The 18,878-nt window shown below is 44.1% G+C and overlaps 1 protein-coding gene across 2 annotated transcripts in view; it reads left to right on the top strand.

Moving 5' to 3' along the window:
- The window catches only part of plxna2 (plexin A2), a 192,531-nt gene that overhangs the window by 111,114 nt on the left and 62,539 nt on the right, over nt 1-18,878 (top strand). For both annotated transcript variants that reach the window (XM_069704184.1, XM_069704183.1), the window contains exons 6-12: nt 5,406-5,529; nt 8,177-8,330; nt 11,369-11,465; nt 13,891-14,005; nt 15,214-15,414; nt 16,194-16,290; nt 17,116-17,315. In XM_069704184.1, coding sequence (XP_069560285.1) covers nt 5,406-5,529; nt 8,177-8,330; nt 11,369-11,465; nt 13,891-14,005; nt 15,214-15,414; nt 16,194-16,290; nt 17,116-17,315 — 988 coding nt within the window. The remainder of the gene's footprint in view (nt 1-5,405; nt 5,530-8,176; nt 8,331-11,368; nt 11,466-13,890; nt 14,006-15,213; nt 15,415-16,193; nt 16,291-17,115; nt 17,316-18,878) is intronic.

Raw genomic sequence — 18,878 nt, 5'->3', positions numbered from 1 at the left:
AAAACAGCATTCATCTCTTGTCTCAAAGAAATCGAGCAACCAGTTTAGTCCTATTTTTATAACTACAACTCGTGCCTTTAGACTGTTCGTTTCCGTCGCACGTTCATCACCGTGTTATAAACCGCGACCATTAAATCTCCTCCAATTTACCCGTGGCAACAACAGTTAGCCCTCGCAGTGAAAATGGCTTCTCCAGTCCACCGTAGACGTCGGGATTGTGTGTCTAATGGCCGACTCATCAGCTACAGCCTCTCCGTTAGCGGTCGGAGGGAAACGGCATCCATCTTCCCAATTGTGCCTAATGAGATATTGATCAGAAACATGCAGTTCTATCAATATTTCCATAGATTCCGGGCACAGAGCGAGTACAGGTTGGCTACGTGCTGAAATACTGCACCCGTGTGTACAGTATGCGTGGGCAGGCTACATATAACACACTTAATGATCCTAGAAACTGAGTGTCTGTGTCACTGATTTTCTTTTTGAGATGCTTCCATCTCTGTTCTGCTTCCTCTGCCTTTTTTTCTTCTCTTTTTTTCTCTCTGCTCAGCCCACACAAGTAAAGCTATAGCTTGATGCGCAGCACTGAGTGATGATGTCTTTGGAAATTCTTTTGTCTTCTCTCTCTAACCCCTCATCCATGCAGTATCTTTAACAGAGAGTTTCACTGTTTTCCTGCTACTGTTTAATATAAGTGTTTATAGGAGATGAATTTGTCTGCACAACAGTAGTTTAAGGCTCTTTTTCAAAATGAAGTGCATGAGTTGTCCTCTTGATGCCTTCTCCATCCCGTCGGCGTTGTCCTGTCGTGACATTATGAGCCGCAGGAGACGGACTATAAGTCGCAGCGGTCGGTCTGACCCCTTACGTGAACTTTGGGTTTCAAACTGCACACACACACATGTCAGGCGAAGACCGCAGAGCAACTTGAGGAGTTTAGGATCTCCGTGGTGGTTTGAAATTGAAAACTCTACTTTTATTTATTCCTCTTTCAGTTCTTTTTTTCTTGTTCTTTTTTTTTTTTTGTTCCTCTTGTGGTCTGCATTTAATCGGATATTCTTACACTTTTGGGATGCAAGAGTAAGAAACAAATGCCCTGAATCACTCAGAAGGAAGATAAAAAAAAAAGTAGGAAGGAAGCAGTTTCTGTGTGCGTGCGTGTGTGTGTGTGTGTGCGTGCATGTGTGTGTGTGTGTGTGAAAGCAGCACTGCACATCACTGCTCACCTAATGATTCCACTCTTGATGCCAGAGAGCCCAGAGTCCCAGTGCAGTCAAGCTTCATACATGTTTACATTAACATGTGTTTCTGAAGGAATGTAGTCCCCAGACTAAAGTTCAAACTCAACCAAATCACATCATGCCAGTGATTCTCCAACATAAGGGGTTACCACTTTCAACTAGTAAGCTTTGTGAGGCACATGAAATATTAAGTATACATCTAGTTCATCCTCTCTTTACATCCTCCCACCACCCTGCCACCAAAGCATCTCTGTTGTGCTCTTATTTTTCCTCCCCGCCTGCCGTTTTTTGCGGGTCTGGCTCTAGGGAGGGAAGGGAGATGATTTTAAAATGGCTCCCCCTCTGTTCTCTCCTCCTGTTTTTAAACACGGTGCTCGCAGCGAGAGCTGCAATCAGACAGGCCATCACACTTTCACTGAAGTTCTTAGATGTCGTGAGGGTAGGTTGGGGGTGGGGTGGGGGGCGAGGGGGAGAGAACAGAAATCTTCTCCCCGTCGCCTGCCTCTCTCTCTAATGCTCTGCTGTCAAGGCCGGGGATGTGTGTAAAACGTGCGCGTGCGGACAGGTGAGAGGATTGCCGTGAAAGGGAACGTATGTTATTATGCAAATTAAAATCTATTTGTATGTTGCCGTGGTCTCGTCTGAGGTTATGTGTCTGTGTGCTGTGGTTTGTGTGAATGCTGGCGTGTGCGACAGTGTAGTTTCCTATCTGGGGCAACTGAGAGAGACGCAGGAATCATTTGGAACGGATCCCGAGGTCTGACCTCTCACCCTTCCCCGCGGTAGAAAAGGGCTTCTGCAGACAAACAAAAACACCACAAATTACACTCTACATCGGATATGTGTTACTGAATTAGATTACATACATAGTGCGTGTAGGCTTCCTGTTGCGCCCCGGAGCTCCAAATCCAACAGTGCAGCCCACACAAACTGCCACAGGTGTAAACAATATGCTCGGCTTTTATGCGTATTATTATTTTTCGGGGTTTTGTTTTCGCAACTCACCTCACATTGCTGCATGAAATGGGACTATCAGTCACAACTGCTCTCATATTCTGCAGCGGAGTTGGAGATGCCAGAGAGGAGTAACGATGGAAGTGCGGGCAGCTACTTTCAGCACCGCGGACAGAACTTGGAGGGCGTAACACCCGGGGAAACCGCCTGTAGCTACAGCTGGGGAGGGCAACGTGTTATGAGCTGCTTATTACAGGAGGTGGACTGAAAGTATGTATTTGTACAGTCCATTTGTGTATACATGGAGGCACCAAGCGTTGATGAAGCTACTGATTGACAGGCCGGAGGATGAGGGGGTTCGACAGGAGAGGGGGGTCAGGCAGGAGGGTGGGGGGGCGGGGGGGGGGTATGAGGAAGACAGGATTGTAGTCAACACTCAGTGGCATGCACTTCAGCTAATGAGAGAGGCAAGGGGTCAGCTTCTAACTACACAGAGATAATGGCCAGCTCCTGAAACCATGGCAACAGCAGCCATCCTGTACACCTTCCACCCCCGCTGCCTCAACCCCCCTCCCTCACTGTGCTCTCATCTTAATTCACCCCACCGAAAATGAATTTTATTCACACAAAAAAAAAAAAAATGACACCGAGGAAAATCAATGCAGAGCTTCTTTTTTTTTTTTTTTTTTGTCAGTTAATGACTGCCCATGTTGGTTTTTTTTGCATCTGTGCGCTCAGAGACATGCATAAAACATCGCGCCGCAGCCCACACCTGAAAGCGCATTAAGTTTAATTTTTTGCTGCCATTGTGGATGTAAAAGAAGCGCCAAATTGCAGACAGAGTAACACCTCGCCTAAGAAAAGGGTACTAATTTAAACTTGTGAAAGAGTAAGACAAATAGGGGGTGGGAGAGGGCAAATGCAGCAGGGATGGAGTCAAATGTGTAAAATGGGAGAGGTAAAATAATACAAACTGTCACATTCAAAGTGTACAAAAAGAGTTACCTCAGTAGAAACCAGGTAATCATTGAGAGAGAAAAATGGCCCCCATTTTTCCCAGTGGAAGACACACACTAGTACACTAATTCTAAATTTTTCTGCTCTTTAAAATCCCCTGGGAGTCCTCTGAATACGAGTGTTTGTATGAATGCATGCCTCGTGTTTGTGTGTGTGTGTGTGTGTGTGTGTGTGTGTGTGTGTGTGTGTGTGTGTGTGTGTGTGTGTGTGTGTGTGTGTGTGTGTGTGTGTGTGTGTGTGTGTGTGAACCTTGGTGCGCCTGTTCATGTGAGTCTGCTGGATATGGCTCGAACTTCTGACAACATAATTACACAGCGGCTGTGGATGAAGATGTAGCTTTAGAGTCGGTATATGTGCGAGCATGTGGTTAAGAGGCATGATACGAGCTCTAACGCGCACACACACACACACACACACACACACACACACACACACACACACACACACACACACACACACACACACACACACACACACACACACACACACACACACACACACACACACACACACACACACACAGTGGGAAGAGGGGAGGGGGGGTTATAGGCAGAGCTTGTAGTGGCACATCAGCACCATGGACAGCGGCTGACCCATCAGAGTCCAATTAGAGCCGCTGTGACCACTCAGCCAGTTAGCCAGACACCAAGACTGCTGGGTTTGGATGAGGATATAGAGCCTTTGGTGTAATGGGCTGCAGGGAAACACAGCTTTAATAAGAAGTAGGCGGTAGCAAGAGTTTTTAATGAGGGATGTGGCGTCGTCGCGTGATACTTGATACATCATCTGACCATTAAGATCTCTTATGAGTAAGCGCCTTGTAATTTGCACTAGTTATGTCTCCAAAGTTATGCCATGATTGAAGGATATAATCTGGGTGTGTAGTGCTTTGTACTGTGGTTTCATAATTTATTAGTGTGATACATTTAATTACCCGCTGGGTGGCTGATGGAACCACTGCTGCGCCACCGCTTGTTTCTGCCGTTTCTATTGGAAAAATGCAGAGATCCTAAAACTCGAAAGCTACATATCCTAAGACGCCAGCTGTTGATAGAAGGCATGTAATGACCAACAGCAACCAACAGTGACGTCAACTCGTGGAGACATTTCTATGACTTCGAATTTTATGAGACTCGTTGAATGGGAGTCTATGGAGCCGGAGGCTTTTTGCAGCCAACCTCTAGTGGCACTCTGTGGTATTGCAGTTTAAGGCACTTCCGCATCAGCCTCATTTTTCAGACCCGGAAGCTAGGATCACTTTTATATGTAGTCTATGGTCATGACAAACATATCTTAATGAGAATGAGCTGGTGAATTTAACCAATCCAACAAAACAACAAAACCGTTTAAAAATTATGTTTTAATATGCCATCTGTTTTGCAAAAACAAGGGAAGGGGGGGGAGGGGGGGTTGGGAAACAATAACACAACTTTTAGCCACAATTGAGAGCATGTTTCATTTACAGCCTTTATCAACACAAAATAAGCCAACATATGTGACTAATAGCACAAAACAAGAAAAGGCATGAGATGCCATTTTACAGGCTGTTAGTGACCAGTCCAGATGTTCTCCGACAGGCGTGGGGGAATGAAAAGTTGGATTATATGCACTTCTGATAATTACACACTAAGCGTCCGTTCACTGTCTCGTAAAATACGGCTTTCAAACACGAGTAGTCATTCCTGTCACAAAAGTGAGCTATTAACATCATGTTGGCGGAGACGGCGACAGCGTTATTTCCTCCCTACAATGCCGCTGCTGGATATTTATTTCACTCCTGCTACAAACATTTTTTCTTTTTGCATTTCTTACACAATGTTTACTGTCAGTGTTTTCAATGTGTCATTCTCGCCCCCCCCCCCTTCTCTCCCCCCCAACCCCTCTTCCTTCTGTTTTTGAATCAGGTTTCAATTTCTGTCAAGATTTGTCTTCCTTACCTCCAACTTAAATTGTCACTTAGTATTTGCATCGTTTATTGTTCTATCAGCATTCATTTGGTGTTACTGTTTCATTGTTTTCATACCTCCGCTGTACTTTTCATCGTTGTTTTTTTTTTTTTCCTTTCCTGTTTTTGCCTGTTTTTTCCTGCAATTAATTCATTCATGGGGTTTGCAAAATGTTTTTGTTTTTTTTTCTATGTCAAAAGCAAATACGAGTAACTCTTCTCCATCTCCTCTTCTTATCTCTGCGCAGATGTTCTCAGAGGAATCGGTGCGAGCGTGCGGATGAGCCGTACCGTTTCGCCGCTTCGCTCAACCAGTGTGTGAAGGCCACCGTGTACCCAGACAGCATTGCAGTGTCGGAGCCCAGCGTTCCGGTAAATTTACACACACACACACACACACACACACATTTTTTCTTACACAAAAACAAAAACTCAACCACTACTAAACCCTGCAATGAAAAAATTAGCTCCTGTCTCCACATTTCTTCTGCCCACGTAACAGAGGCAGAGCATTTTGAAATGATCCCACATAGCGGTTCACGTGGTCTTGATTGTGCTCGGTGCATTGAACATGATGAGAAGGTTTTGTAAAGAGCTCTGCGTGGGCGTTTCAGCATACATATGCTCGGTTGTTACGGAGCAGTCGATATGTGTGCCAAGACATGTTTGTGTGGGCGGCTGTGTAGGTGTTAAAAGTTGTCCGAGTACAGCGGAGTACAGTGCAGCATTTCCACATGGACTGAAGTGAAAACAGGCAAGAGATCATCACTGCCGGTCCAAGTTCTGGTGAAAGGTGTACGTCTACACACACGCACAGACACACACTTTGGCTTTAAATACCCTCAGTGTTAAAGGGTCGTTTCATCCGCGTCTTTCAATGTGCTCAGATTGGTTTGCTATAGTTTGAGATTTCAGATTTACTGAGATCTACTTATAGATGTAGATATTTAGAGATGTAAAGATATTTGATGTCAATTTGTGCTGCTCACATCTATTTATGCATGGTGGATGTGACGTTTTTCTGCGTTACAGATTTTCAAATTATTTCTTAGCACTTTAATCCGAGTAGCAAACCAAGCGCTACTAAGCTCTGCAGAGTCATCTCTACAGCAGATCTTCAAATTTCACAGCGACAGCCTGGATTAATAGACAATACACAGTTTTCCATGTATTTTTGGTTAAGTTGACCTTTTAATGTAGTTGGTTAAAAATTAAAACATTTTGCTTAATGTGCCAATTACTCGGGCACCGCACGATTTCTCACCCTCAAGCTCGCCCCAAGCAGACCTTGACCTGTTGTAAAATGGCAGTTCATTACATGTTAGCAGTTCTGTTTTTTTAGTTTCTTCTTCTCCCATATCAGCCATACCAGCAACAGGGTCATCTCACTAAATCATTCACAACACACTCACAAATTCACACAGTTCACAAATTCCACAGGGGCAGACAGCCATCTCCATGACAACGCAGCCTCTTCATGTGGGCACCGGGACAGATAGAAAGGCAAAAGGAAAACAATCAAATTACCTTCACCAAAAATTTAAAAAAAAAAAAATCTGCCACCAATTAGGTCGCTTGCTGCCAAGCTGCAAAAAACCACCCACCACCACCATCATCATCATCATCATCATCATCGTCATCGGGGAAGGCAGGAGAAGCAAAAAGAGCAAAAGCTTCGCACTCGGAAGACGAGCTCACTTTCTGTTGACGGCCTTGTTGTCTCTGCATGTGTGAGAACATTTTTAATGTTTATCTGTATCTGTGTGTCTGAGAACGATGAGAGCTAATTAATGTGAGAGGTTACTTGGAAAAATTGTGCGTCGAACAAAAGACATTGATTGCTGTGATTGCTGTAATCAAGGAACTCTCTGACACCTCGGAGCGAAGCAACACAAACACAAGCTAAAAGTAAAAAAAAAAAAAAAAAAAAAAAAACAGGCAAAGACAAGGGGTCCTCAGCAGAAGAAGAAAAGAAATCCTCCTTCCTCTCAGTAGGTACCAGTGTAAGGCAGCTAACGAGGGAGGCAGTGTAGTCGGCTGCTGAGACAGTCAGCATCTCTTGAAAGACCTACAGTTAAGCTGCTCAGCTGCCTCGCCTGTCCCAGTAGCCCCGCGGTGTTTAGTGAGAGGCAGATAAAACAAAGAGAAACTTCAAACGGTATGGGCCCAAAAATAACAGCTAATGGAACAAGGCTGTGAAATGCCATGGTGATAATTATCCAGACTGCCTCTCTTGGCTGGAGAGCCAGATCACACACCCCGTGCAGAATATATTTATTTATAGGAAGAGCAGCTGAACGCTCCAGCCCCAGTGTCACTGGTCTCCAGAGAGCGACTTCAAACACCTCGACGTGCATCTGCATGTGCGCCGTATATTGCATGTACTGCAAATTGTATGTGTCTTTATGTGTAGTTGGGTTGTTGTTTTTTTGCCGGTGGTTCTGGTTTCTGTCTCTCTGTATAATTTCCAGAGGATGAGGCAAAAACAAATAGAATTAGTTTTCCCAGTTTCTCCACTTCTTCTTAGTATATTGACCACTGAATCACAATATCTGTCTCTACCTCTATACCTTCTACAGACAAATGGGAGATTAAGATCTAACTGCAGCCATTTATTTTCCCTCTTTTGAAGTCACTTTTTAAGGCACAGAAACAAATCTTGGCAAAGTGGATGGACAGCTTTGCCAGCAGCCGTGTGTTTATTCTGTTTGGAGCTTATTTTACTGCTGCATTCAGACCGTTATATTTCATAATTTCCTCCCAGACTGTTATTTCTTTATTTTTCTTTCTTTTATTTTTTTTTTTTACCAAAGATGCACCTGTTAATGTTAGCGTTGTGCATTAGAACTCTTCTTTTTTTTCCTAATGTGATGCATCACAAATAAGCCTGTTGTATTAGGTCGGTAGGTATCATTGTTGGAAAATTTCACACCTGAACGTTTTGATCGGTGCCCAAAAGGCTGTGTTCAAACAAACCTTATCATCAAAAACTTTGCCATGTGCTTCATCCCGCGTGCAGCTGCTGGTGAAGGTGAGCGACGTTCCAGACCTTTCTGCAGGCATCACCTGCTCCTTTGGCAACTTGACAGAGGTGGACGGGCAGGTCAATGGCAACCAGATCCTCTGCGTGTCTCCTGCTGCCAAGGACGTCCCGTTAATCCCCATAGACCAAGGTAGATACAGCAAACACACACATACACAACCCCATGAACGGCATTTAATGCAAGGTGTTGAGTAGTTTGCTTCCAAAAATATATATATATATATTCTCCTTTCTTGTCAATAATACACTGATCTGATAAAGGTGGTTAGATGAAATCATTCACACATCCAAACGCAGTCTTTGTAGGATACCGATTTGTCCCTCGTTGTGCTGCACCGAGCTCGCTGCTCGCCTGCAGACACACTGAAACTCCTTCAGTGATCCAAACCAGAGGCTGTCTATATAACAAGCGCCCACTAATTCAGGATCAGCCGCCACGTTGTGACGTGTGCTAAACACCAGAGCGGCCCACATTAGATCTAATTCAGGATCCGACTGAGGTGCTCTGCCGTGCCGTTCGAGCTGCAGAACAACAAATTACTGCCCTTTGATTCGGCTGACGGTGGATGGGCTAACGTGCAAGGTCGCCCAGACAGGGGACGATTACAGGGAATGACGTGGAAGTTGAGCGGGTGAATTACTGCCTCTGTGTAGCTAAAGAACAGACAGCCGGTGTGTTGTTTTACCTGTAGTGTTACCTGAAAAAGATATGCAAAAAAAAACAAAAAACTAAGAAATAATGATGTTCACTTAAGAGTAAGGAATTTTTACCTTAAAGTCAAACGTGTAACATACGATATGACACGCTATGCTATGCAAAGCTACGATACGATACGAAACCAGATACTTATTGTCCCCGTGGGGAAATTCGTCTTGGTCACGTTTTGCTGCATTTGATAGAAGTTTTGCACTTTGGACTTAACATAACATTATTATTATTATTCCAATAGAAACATACATTTATGTGCAATAAATAGCGACGCTAAAGTAAAAAGAGACTTAACATAGAACAATACATTCCAACACTTAAGACGTGTCGCACAAATGGGACTACATTACATTTCAAATAACAGCTGTGTATACAAGTTTCAAAACAAAATGGTACAGCATATTGCATGTACGAAAAATACATTCAAAATCTTGGACATAAAGATATGCTAATCACCTCTATTATACTGTTCATGGTAATCTCATGACCTTTCAAGGCGTTCCTCCGGCACGGTAAATACTGTATGTAAAATAAACATATCACAGCGGCTCTGGCGTCCATATGTTTGCAAACGTACATGCTATATATCATTATGAATATTAACATCTGTTGTTTGACCGTTAAAGGCCTCTTGCTTTGCGAGCCGAGATGGCTGAAGGGTGACAAAAACCAAACACCCTGAATAATATATCACGCGCAGTGTGCAGATATCAATGTGTGTTTTGGAGGGTTCGGTAAATCCTCCTCCCTGTGAGTAAATGACAGCCCTGTTTGCCCAGAGCTCCTACAGGGAGCGCTGCATCAGGCGCTAATATGAATGTTCTCCCTCAGGTAAATGTCAGCCAATCCTCCCTGTAATCCCCCACACCCCACCCCTCCCCCATCCAGCTGTTCGTACCTCCATTTTTTTTACTCCGCGTTCATTCCCCCCCCCCCCCCCCCGAGGCCACCTTCCTCCTGACCTCCCCACTATCCCGCTCCATCTCCAGTCCCCCCCCCCCCACCAGAAAAATCTCTCTATCTGTTGCTTCCCAACATCCAGAGTACACTAGCAGCGACTGGAGGGGAAATCAGGAAAGACAAGAAGAAGGGAGGAGGAGGGGAGTGGTTCTGTTAATGAGATGAAAGGTGGACAAGAATGGAAAATAAAAGATGAAGGAGAAATTAAAATGAAAGTCTGTGCAGGAGCAGAAGGAGAGGTCAGGATAAAGCTGCGAGGACACTGGTCTCATTAAAGGAAATAGCTGGCACTCCTTTCAACTTACGGGAAAAAAAAAGGAACCGAGAGGAGGTTTCGGACAGGACCTCGGTACCACTTTGTCAGATCCTGCGAGACAAATGTGCAGCAGTAGAAGTCTGTTTTATGAGCCCGCGTTACTGACACGTTTGCACACAAAAAAACGGCGATTCGCAGCAGGTGCTGCGGAGAGAACGGGGCGCGGAGGGGTCGGTTGAGCCTCCTACACACTGGATGTCATCGGAAATTCAGGCTGTTCTGCACACGCACGTACACAAACACACACACACACACACACACACACACACACACACACACACACACACACACACACACACACACACACACACACACACACACACACACACACACACACACACACACACACACACACACGCGCGTACACAAACACACGCACGCATATTTATGGTGTCTGTCGTCACGTGGGAAGAGATTAGAGCACGTGCAGAACAAAATGCAGGTAAAGAAATTTCCATCTAATTAAATGAGACTGAAATATGAATATTATATTTACATATACTGTATATAGTCACAAGCTCCTTGGGGTTGCCTACAAACAGTGCCACACAAGAAATGCTAGCTTCCTAAATACACTTCTGTGCCGAGAACTCAGGATTCAAACAGACTGAGAAAAGTAACGAGCATAAGATTTCATTAAATCTGCTCTTCACAACTATGACAAATTATTTACTGACAAAAGATCACAAATATGCCAAAAGCGAAAGAGTATTGATAGATATGTGTCTATGTGTCTACCAAAAAAAACAAAAAAAAAATCGATTGCAATGTTTTGGAAAAATACCAACAGATCAAGTGTTACATATTGTTAATAACCTTCCCTTTAGAAAGAGTGACGTACACACGGAAAGGCTGTCGGCCTAATGGGATACACTGATATCAATCGAACAGATGATGAAGAGGAGGAATGAGTCCTCCCTGATGTAAACCTGTGGTCAATCTAAACTGTATAAAATAATGGATTACTTCAATTTAACATAGGTTTAGGACTCGTGTAAAAACATCGCCTCTTGTCTGAGAAGTGTTTTAGATGATTCTCTTGTTATAATCTTATTTTTATCTATGTATTTTTGGTCGACAAGGCACGCGTTTGATTGTTGCTGTACATGCATGTATAATGCAACGTATAATATAGTGTTGAAAGAGTCCAATAAATGCTGATCTCTTGTCTCCTCTCGTTCAGATTGGTCAGGCGTCGAGCTGAGGCTCAACTCCAAGGAGACCGGTCAGATGCTCATCAGCACAGAGGTCAAGTTTTACAACTGCAGCGTCCACCAACTGTGAGTATCGCTCTCTGAGACCGTTCATCTACTCTTCGTTTACGAAAACAAAGCCTCAGGCCGGCTGCCCAAAAAAAACAAAAACCCGAATCAATGCTCTGGGAATTAGTTACAATTTGTCCTTAACCTTAGCCGGGGCCCGGTCCCCTAAAAATATCCCCTGTAAAAACTAATGCAACGTGATCGCTGGCTGCTCCCTGCGCGCCATAACGGGAAGTTTCTCGGTTGTTGGGCTAATGAAGCCCTCTTCTCAAACATGCGGCGCTACAAAGCGCTCTGCTCTCCGCCTAACAGGTCTTCAGAGGAGATTTCATGCCCGTTTTCATGCCACGTCTGCCCCCTGATTGAGTGATGTTGCATTGAATCCCTCGGATTGGGGATCTCTGTGTCTGCCGTGCCTTTTTTTTTTTTTTTTTTTTTTTGCGATTGCTCGCTTCATTCCAGTGTGGCAGATTCTGTTAGTGCGAGATCCAAAGAACCTCACCGAGTCGAGAGTATTACCGGATTGAGCGCGGCAGATGTAAGGCCGTCGGAGCGGTGACACTAGCAGGGGTGCAGGAATCATAGTGTGTCGTATTATCCTTTGACGATCCCCCTCGACATCAAAACCAAAATGTTTTAGCCGCTGTCTCCTCTTGCCAGATAAACGCTGGCGGTGTTACTCTGCGTCTCTCCCTCCTCCTCCTCTCTGGTTTTCCAGCTTTACGTGGTTGTCTGCTGTCTGAGAAGCACAGAATGCAATTACCAGCTCTCACATCGGCTCCGTTAATCAGCGATGACAAACATACTTATACACGGAGCACACAACACACAGAGAGGAGAAAGATGAATCCACTTGAAAAGGGCATACACTCTTCCTCTCACGCTCTGATGCCAGCTCCAGCTCTCTCCCTCCCTCCCTCTCACACACACATACTGTACTCTCTATTTGCCTGTAGGTAAATTAGCCCTATTCTTCTGAATTAGTGGGCTCGCCGCAGACACCTCCCATGCTTTTTGCAGCAATGAATATTTCACAATAAACAAGTGCGCACGGCTCCACCTTACATCAGGGGGAGGAAGGAGACGAGGGGAGACACTCGAGACTAAGATGCACTCTCTGAACAACTGTTCATGAATACATAGTGTAGTAAATGCCATCGCAATCAATTAAAAGTGAGAGTTTTCTTTGCTATGGCGACGTGCGGCGAGTAACAGCAGCCTCACATTTACACTTCCTGTTTTCTTCTCCGTTCTTGTGTCTCTCCATACGTTCATTAATTTATCCATGCATGTGTAGGTGGAGTACATTTCTGCTAATTTGTACATCTGCTGTACAATATTTCAGAGGGAAATATTGGACTTTTTTTTTGGCCTGCAGTTAATTTTAAAAACATGCAAGGAGTGTGTAAGCTTAAATGTGTTGTTTTATATCAATTTAAACTACTTAAAAATAAAAATAAATAGTTCAGATAAGCTGCACTCCATATGTCATATTAAAAAGCTGCTTCCACATTTATGCTTTAGAACTAATGATCCAGTGATATAATGCATATTAATGGTACATAGACAGGGATAATTTTGTAGAGGAATGAGTACATTTGATATTTTCAGTGCCTAAATATGAATGCAGGATTTAAAAATGTCCCATAGTTTAATCTCTAATTCACGACCCGGGCGCCTATGACCTTCGAACTCTTCATGTCACACACTGACACATGTTCACCGTGATCGCCAAAATACCCTCTGACACAGATAGACGCCAAAGTTCCTAAAAAGAAACTCATCACCAAGAAAGCAATACAAAACAATTATCCTGAATATGAATAATGATACAACTTTTAGCTAAGTTTACTTTCACAAGTGTCTGTAAGGTGACACAAACACACACACACACACACACACACACACACACACACACACACACACACACACACACACACACACACACACACACACACACACACACACACACACACACACACACACACACACACACACACACACACACACACACACACACACCTAACAGTCAGTACATTACAACAAAGCACGGCTGCACCGGTGTCTCATTTGTCCTCATTATACTCATCACTCCGTCTCTCGCCCTGTTATTTTTTTCTCTCCGTCTGATCGGCGTTATGAGTTCCATAATATTCGTTCACACATGACGTGCAGTATTGCTGTACGGCGGCAGGAAATATATGCAGAGAACTTGGCCCCTACAGCTATGAGCTACTGTGCCAACCGCAAGGGCACAACAACAGCAGGTGCCCACTCGGGATCTAAACTCATTTCCTATGCCCTCCGCCCTCCACCCCCTCCAACACACACACACACTTTGGCAAACTCTGCTGTCCCTCCTTGACGCCGCTGCTGTTTTACATTTTCCTCCCTGACACTCGCTCACTCACGTGTGTTTGTTTCTTTGTGTGCGTTTGTGCAGGTGTCTGTCGTGTGTGAACAGTGCCTTCCGCTGCCACTGGTGCAAATACCGCAACCTGTGTACCCACGACCCCTCCAGCTGTTCCTTCCAAGAGGGACGAGTCAACGCTTCTGAGGTGGGTGGAGCACACACACACACACACACACACACACACACACACACACACACACACACACACACACACACACACACACACACACACACACACACACAACCTATCTTTCCCCTCTGTCCTCTCTCAGTTTTCCTCCTGCCTGCGTCTTTTGCTGTGTGTTCCAGCTCGGTGTCAGCCTCGGGGCATGTCTTCAGAAAGACAGCCGTCTAAGCTTCTTCTGTTTTCCAAAAATGGCGCCTCTCATGCAGAGCTCTTGTTCTCCGCAGCAGCAATTAACAGCCTATTATCCCCGGAGTTATTGAGCTTCGGGTGTCCTGACGATGACACGCGATCACTCCGACCGTGTCAATCATGGGAGGTTTGAAACAAACTGCTTGAAATGTGCCCGCGTGGTGTGTATGTTAGTTTCCGTGGCTATGCACACATACACTACTTAGATATTTGCCTGTGGAGACGGTTTGTTTTTGCTTACCTAAACCCCGTTACACTAAAGAATAAAGAAGTGTGTTTCTAACTGCTCCTTTGAGTGTTGACAGTACACAGCAACACCGCTACAGGCACCTTTTGCAGTGTTTTTTTTTTTTTATTTTTTTTATTTCTTGCTTCATTAATTAGATGATGAAGATATGTTTTTACTCTGTGTCAGTTTTATGACTAAATATCAGCCTATTTCTTTCTTGCAGGTGTTTTGATAGAATCATCCAGTAAAATAAAGCTGTATTCGAATAGATTGCCTTTATACGATTGCTGTATGATGTCATATCTATGACCGAAGACGACTCCAGATTTAAGGATGTGAAAAGCTAAAGGCCACCGAGACCAAAGCCATTTTCTTCGAGCAAATGTTTCTTTAATGTTAAATTGCCAACAGAATTGACCTCTAATTACTGCCGAACACTTTGAAGCGCCGAGCACTAATATCATTTCTTTTCTTTTTTTTTTTTTACCAGCTGAGCAGTTTCGTAATTTCTCTCTTGACAATGTGTTCTTTAACCTCGCTGATATCAGCTCAGAGTCTTCCAGTGTCACAGAAGTCACTTTTCATCTAACTTAGAATTAATTTCCTGCTTCAATCGCACTTATTGTGTTTCCCGCTTCTTATTATCTTTTATCAATCTCGCATGAATTGTGGCAGGGTTTTTTTTTTCCCTGTGTAGTTGACACTCGCGGTGCTCTCCGCTCTCCTCCCCGTGTTTGTTCCCCTGCAGGACTGTCCCCAACTGGTGCGCTCCGAGGAGATCCTGATCCCAGCGGGGGAGGTGAAGCCGATAACCCTGAAGGCCAAGAACCTGCCGCAGCCTCAGTCTGGCCAGCGGGGCTACGAGTGCGTCCTCCACATCCAGGGGGTCAGCCACCGAGTCACCGCCCTCCGCTTCAACAGCTCCAGCGTGCAGTGCCAGAACAGCTCGGTGGGTTCGGCTGACGCGTTGATTTGAATAAGCGACGCATAATCTGGTGAATTTGTATCATTTACTTGGTAAACGCTGTACATTAAGTACACCAAAATAAGTAATTACATGGGTTATATTACTGTTTGTATAAAACGAGTGTGTGTGTGTGTGTGTGTGTGTGTGTGTGTGTGTGTGTGTGTGTGTGTGTGTGTGTGTGTGTGTGTGTGTGTGTGTGTGTGTGTGTGTGTGTGTGTGTGTGTTTATGGTTGTGGATGCGAGTGAGTTAGTGGAGATACAGTGGACCCAGCCTTGTAATTACACTGGAGAAGACTGCAGCATGGCTCTGCCCTCCAGTCAGGAACGCACTGACTTCTGCAGTATTCCCACAGGAGCCATGAACATACACATTTTACTCTCTTGCTCTCGCTTTGTCCCCCCCCCCCTCTCTCTCTCTCACACGCACACACACACACACACACTTGCACAATGAAAGTCAGGCTGGAAATAAGGGCATAGGAGGCAGTTAAGGACAACATCTATAAAGGCCAGAAGGGAAGCTCAAGCTTCGGCCCAGCTGTCCCCATTTCTTGCGCTTTTTTCACTTTGTCAGCTCTCAGATGTTGAGATGATGTAAGTTTGCGGTAACATTGGAAGGACGCGGCGCCGCATATACAAGGACTCATGGGGATTTCAATTCCCGAACGTCCCATTGAAATCCTCCTCTTTGTGTCTCTTTTTTTCATTTTTTTTTTTTTCAACCTTCATCCCCGCTCTTCCTCGCCACCCTCGGCCTCCAGTATCTGTACGAGGGAATGAAAATCAGCGAGCTGCCAGTGGATTTCTCGGTGGTGTGGAACGGCAACTTCATTATTGACAACCCGGAGAACATTCAAGGTACAAACAAAAGATGCTGCTGTCAACGTGCTGGCAAAAAAGGATGAATATTGACAAATGTAAATGTTCTTCATCATTTGTGTACACTTTTTTTTTTTTTTTTTTTTTTAATCAAAACAGAAGTCAAGACAGGATGTGTGTATTTACTGATACAAGATATAACTCACAGTAGTTCCGACCCAGAGATCTGATTGGTCGACTGTACATGTGGAACGTGCTCAAATCCGCATGACATCGTACCGTGTTCAAATATTACTCCGCCATCTCAATGGGAATATATAATTGGAATTAGATTTTATATTATATGCACTATAATGTTGTTTTTACCTGCTGTAGGCCTATTAAAGGTGACACATTCGGTTGGTCGGAATACTTCCTGGAGTAGTAAACATTGCACGCGATACATAAGAGTCTTCTGACGTGACTGATTGTTTCCCATTTGTTAGTCGTAGCCCGTGTGTTGCCATGGAAACGGAGATCGCAGTAACACAGAGTTTTATATTTTGAGAGCGAATTGCCCCATGATATGAAAACATTTTGATTTGATATTTCATTCAGATGGTAACTTGTCATATAATCGCTTTATTACACACGGCGTGTGCTTTAACGTCATTATTAACACAGCAGAGATGCGGTCAGGACCGCGGCGCTTCGAGTAATATTGTTGAATTATACATTATAGTAAAATATTTGTTACATAAAAAAAAAAAGGTGATATTTCCCTCACAAGCAGACCTCCTGTAAATTTTCCTTTAATTAAAAAAAAAAGAAAATACTCAGTTACTCTGTTCACTGTGCTGCTTTCTTTCTTTTTTTTTCCCACAGTGCACTTGTACAAGTGTGCAGCCCAGCGGGACAGCTGCGGCATGTGTCTGAAGGCAGAGAGGAAGTTTCAGTGCGGCTGGTGCAGCGGAGAGGGAAGGTGTACGCTGCGACACCACTGCCCTCCCATCAACCCTTACACCACCCGCTGGCTCAACCTGTCCAGCAAGAATGTGAAGTGTACCAACCCACGCATCACCGAGGTCAGTACCCACAATCCCACAGTCTGTCCTTCCTGCCCGCCCACCCACGCAGATCCAGCTCCGATCAATACGCAATAATCAGAAGATCGTGAGGCACATGAGAATAAACTAAATCCGGGGCGGGGTGCTCCGGAAAAACGGTCTACCACTTTTTTTTTTTTTTTTTTTTTCAAGTGAGGAAATAAAATGTCTGATTGAAATTAATTTACGTGTTTTGAGAGTTTAAAGATCTGAAGAGTATGATTCAAGAAAGCCAATAAAAACAAATCAAATTTGTTGTAATTACATCAACTCGAAGCCTTGTTATGATCCCCTGCTATTTGCGCAGTAAAACCTATTGCATAACATGGTTATACAAACTCAGCACTTCCTGTGTTATTTCAAACATTTATTGGACAGAAACCCCTTATTTCTTAAAAAGGCTTTTATTGTAATACATTTGCAGGAACGTGTTGTGACCGAAGTCGCACAATCACACTTAAGATCAATAATTTCAAACAGCCGTTAAAAAGTTACAGAATTCTCTCGTTAGAAATACACATTATTGACTTGCCAACGTAGGAGCGGAGATTACATCTTAAATACAAATAGCACTGCACCCCTGCTTTAAATTCAAAAGTTCACAGCTCGAACAGCTTGATCAGTCATTCCCTTTGGTGACAATAGTTATGCTGTTAAATACCTGCTTTGTATTCTCCAAAGCACATCATGATCACGAAAGTGCAGTAAACCCAGATTCCACTCGATTCTGGCACGTTCTGTTTTCCAAAAGTTGAACTGATAATAGCGGAATTCTTAACAGACCACTTAGACTCTCGACAGTAAAATGTCTGAGTTTGCATTGAGAGCCACTGCTTGAGAAGCACGCTATTTTACTCCGCTCTGTTTTTCATCCGGACTCGGGAAGAATGAGCATAAACCTTCGACGGGCTCCCCGTCGTGCCGGCCCTGCCCAGAGCCTACAGATCTTTCGATGTTTGGGCTCTTTCAGGCTGCCTTTTACCTCCTCTTTCTTCTTTCTGAATCTCTTTTTCTAATTGAGAGAGAAAGGTGTTGATTTGCTTATGTGAGAGTTCTTTTCACCTTCAGTACTCATCCGAGGGCAAGGACACACACACACGCACACACACACACACACACACACACACACACACACACACACACACACACACACACACACACACACACACACACACACACACACACACACACACACACACACACACACACACACACAGGGCCAGAGATATTCCGTTTTAAAGGGCTGTCTTTTTGGCATCTGTGCATGCTTCACAAGGACAAGGCAAGACAACTCTTAAAATGTAACGTCTTTTGTCTTCACACAAGGTTATTCCAGTCCTCTGAAAGTAATTTTAGGACAAACAAATGTTAAAATGAGAACTTCACAATCATACCTTTGAATAACGAGTTGTTTCGATTGTGGCTACCCAACAATTATTTATTTTGAATACCTTGCTATTCATCCAGATAACACACAACTGTTCCTGTGTGCCTATTTCCTTCCCCTCCCATTGCAACCACCTCACCCAATACACTGGATGT

The sequence above is a fragment of the Brachyistius frenatus genome, unplaced genomic scaffold, assembly GCF_029030835.1.
Source record: "Brachyistius frenatus isolate BFR_SWC_R1_liver_20210118 unplaced genomic scaffold, ASM2903083v1 Contig_50, whole genome shotgun sequence".
Taxonomy (NCBI): Eukaryota; Metazoa; Chordata; class Actinopteri; family Embiotocidae; genus Brachyistius; species Brachyistius frenatus.
Note: the sequence above shows the minus strand (reverse complement) of the source record. Positions and strands in the feature narration are given on the sequence as shown.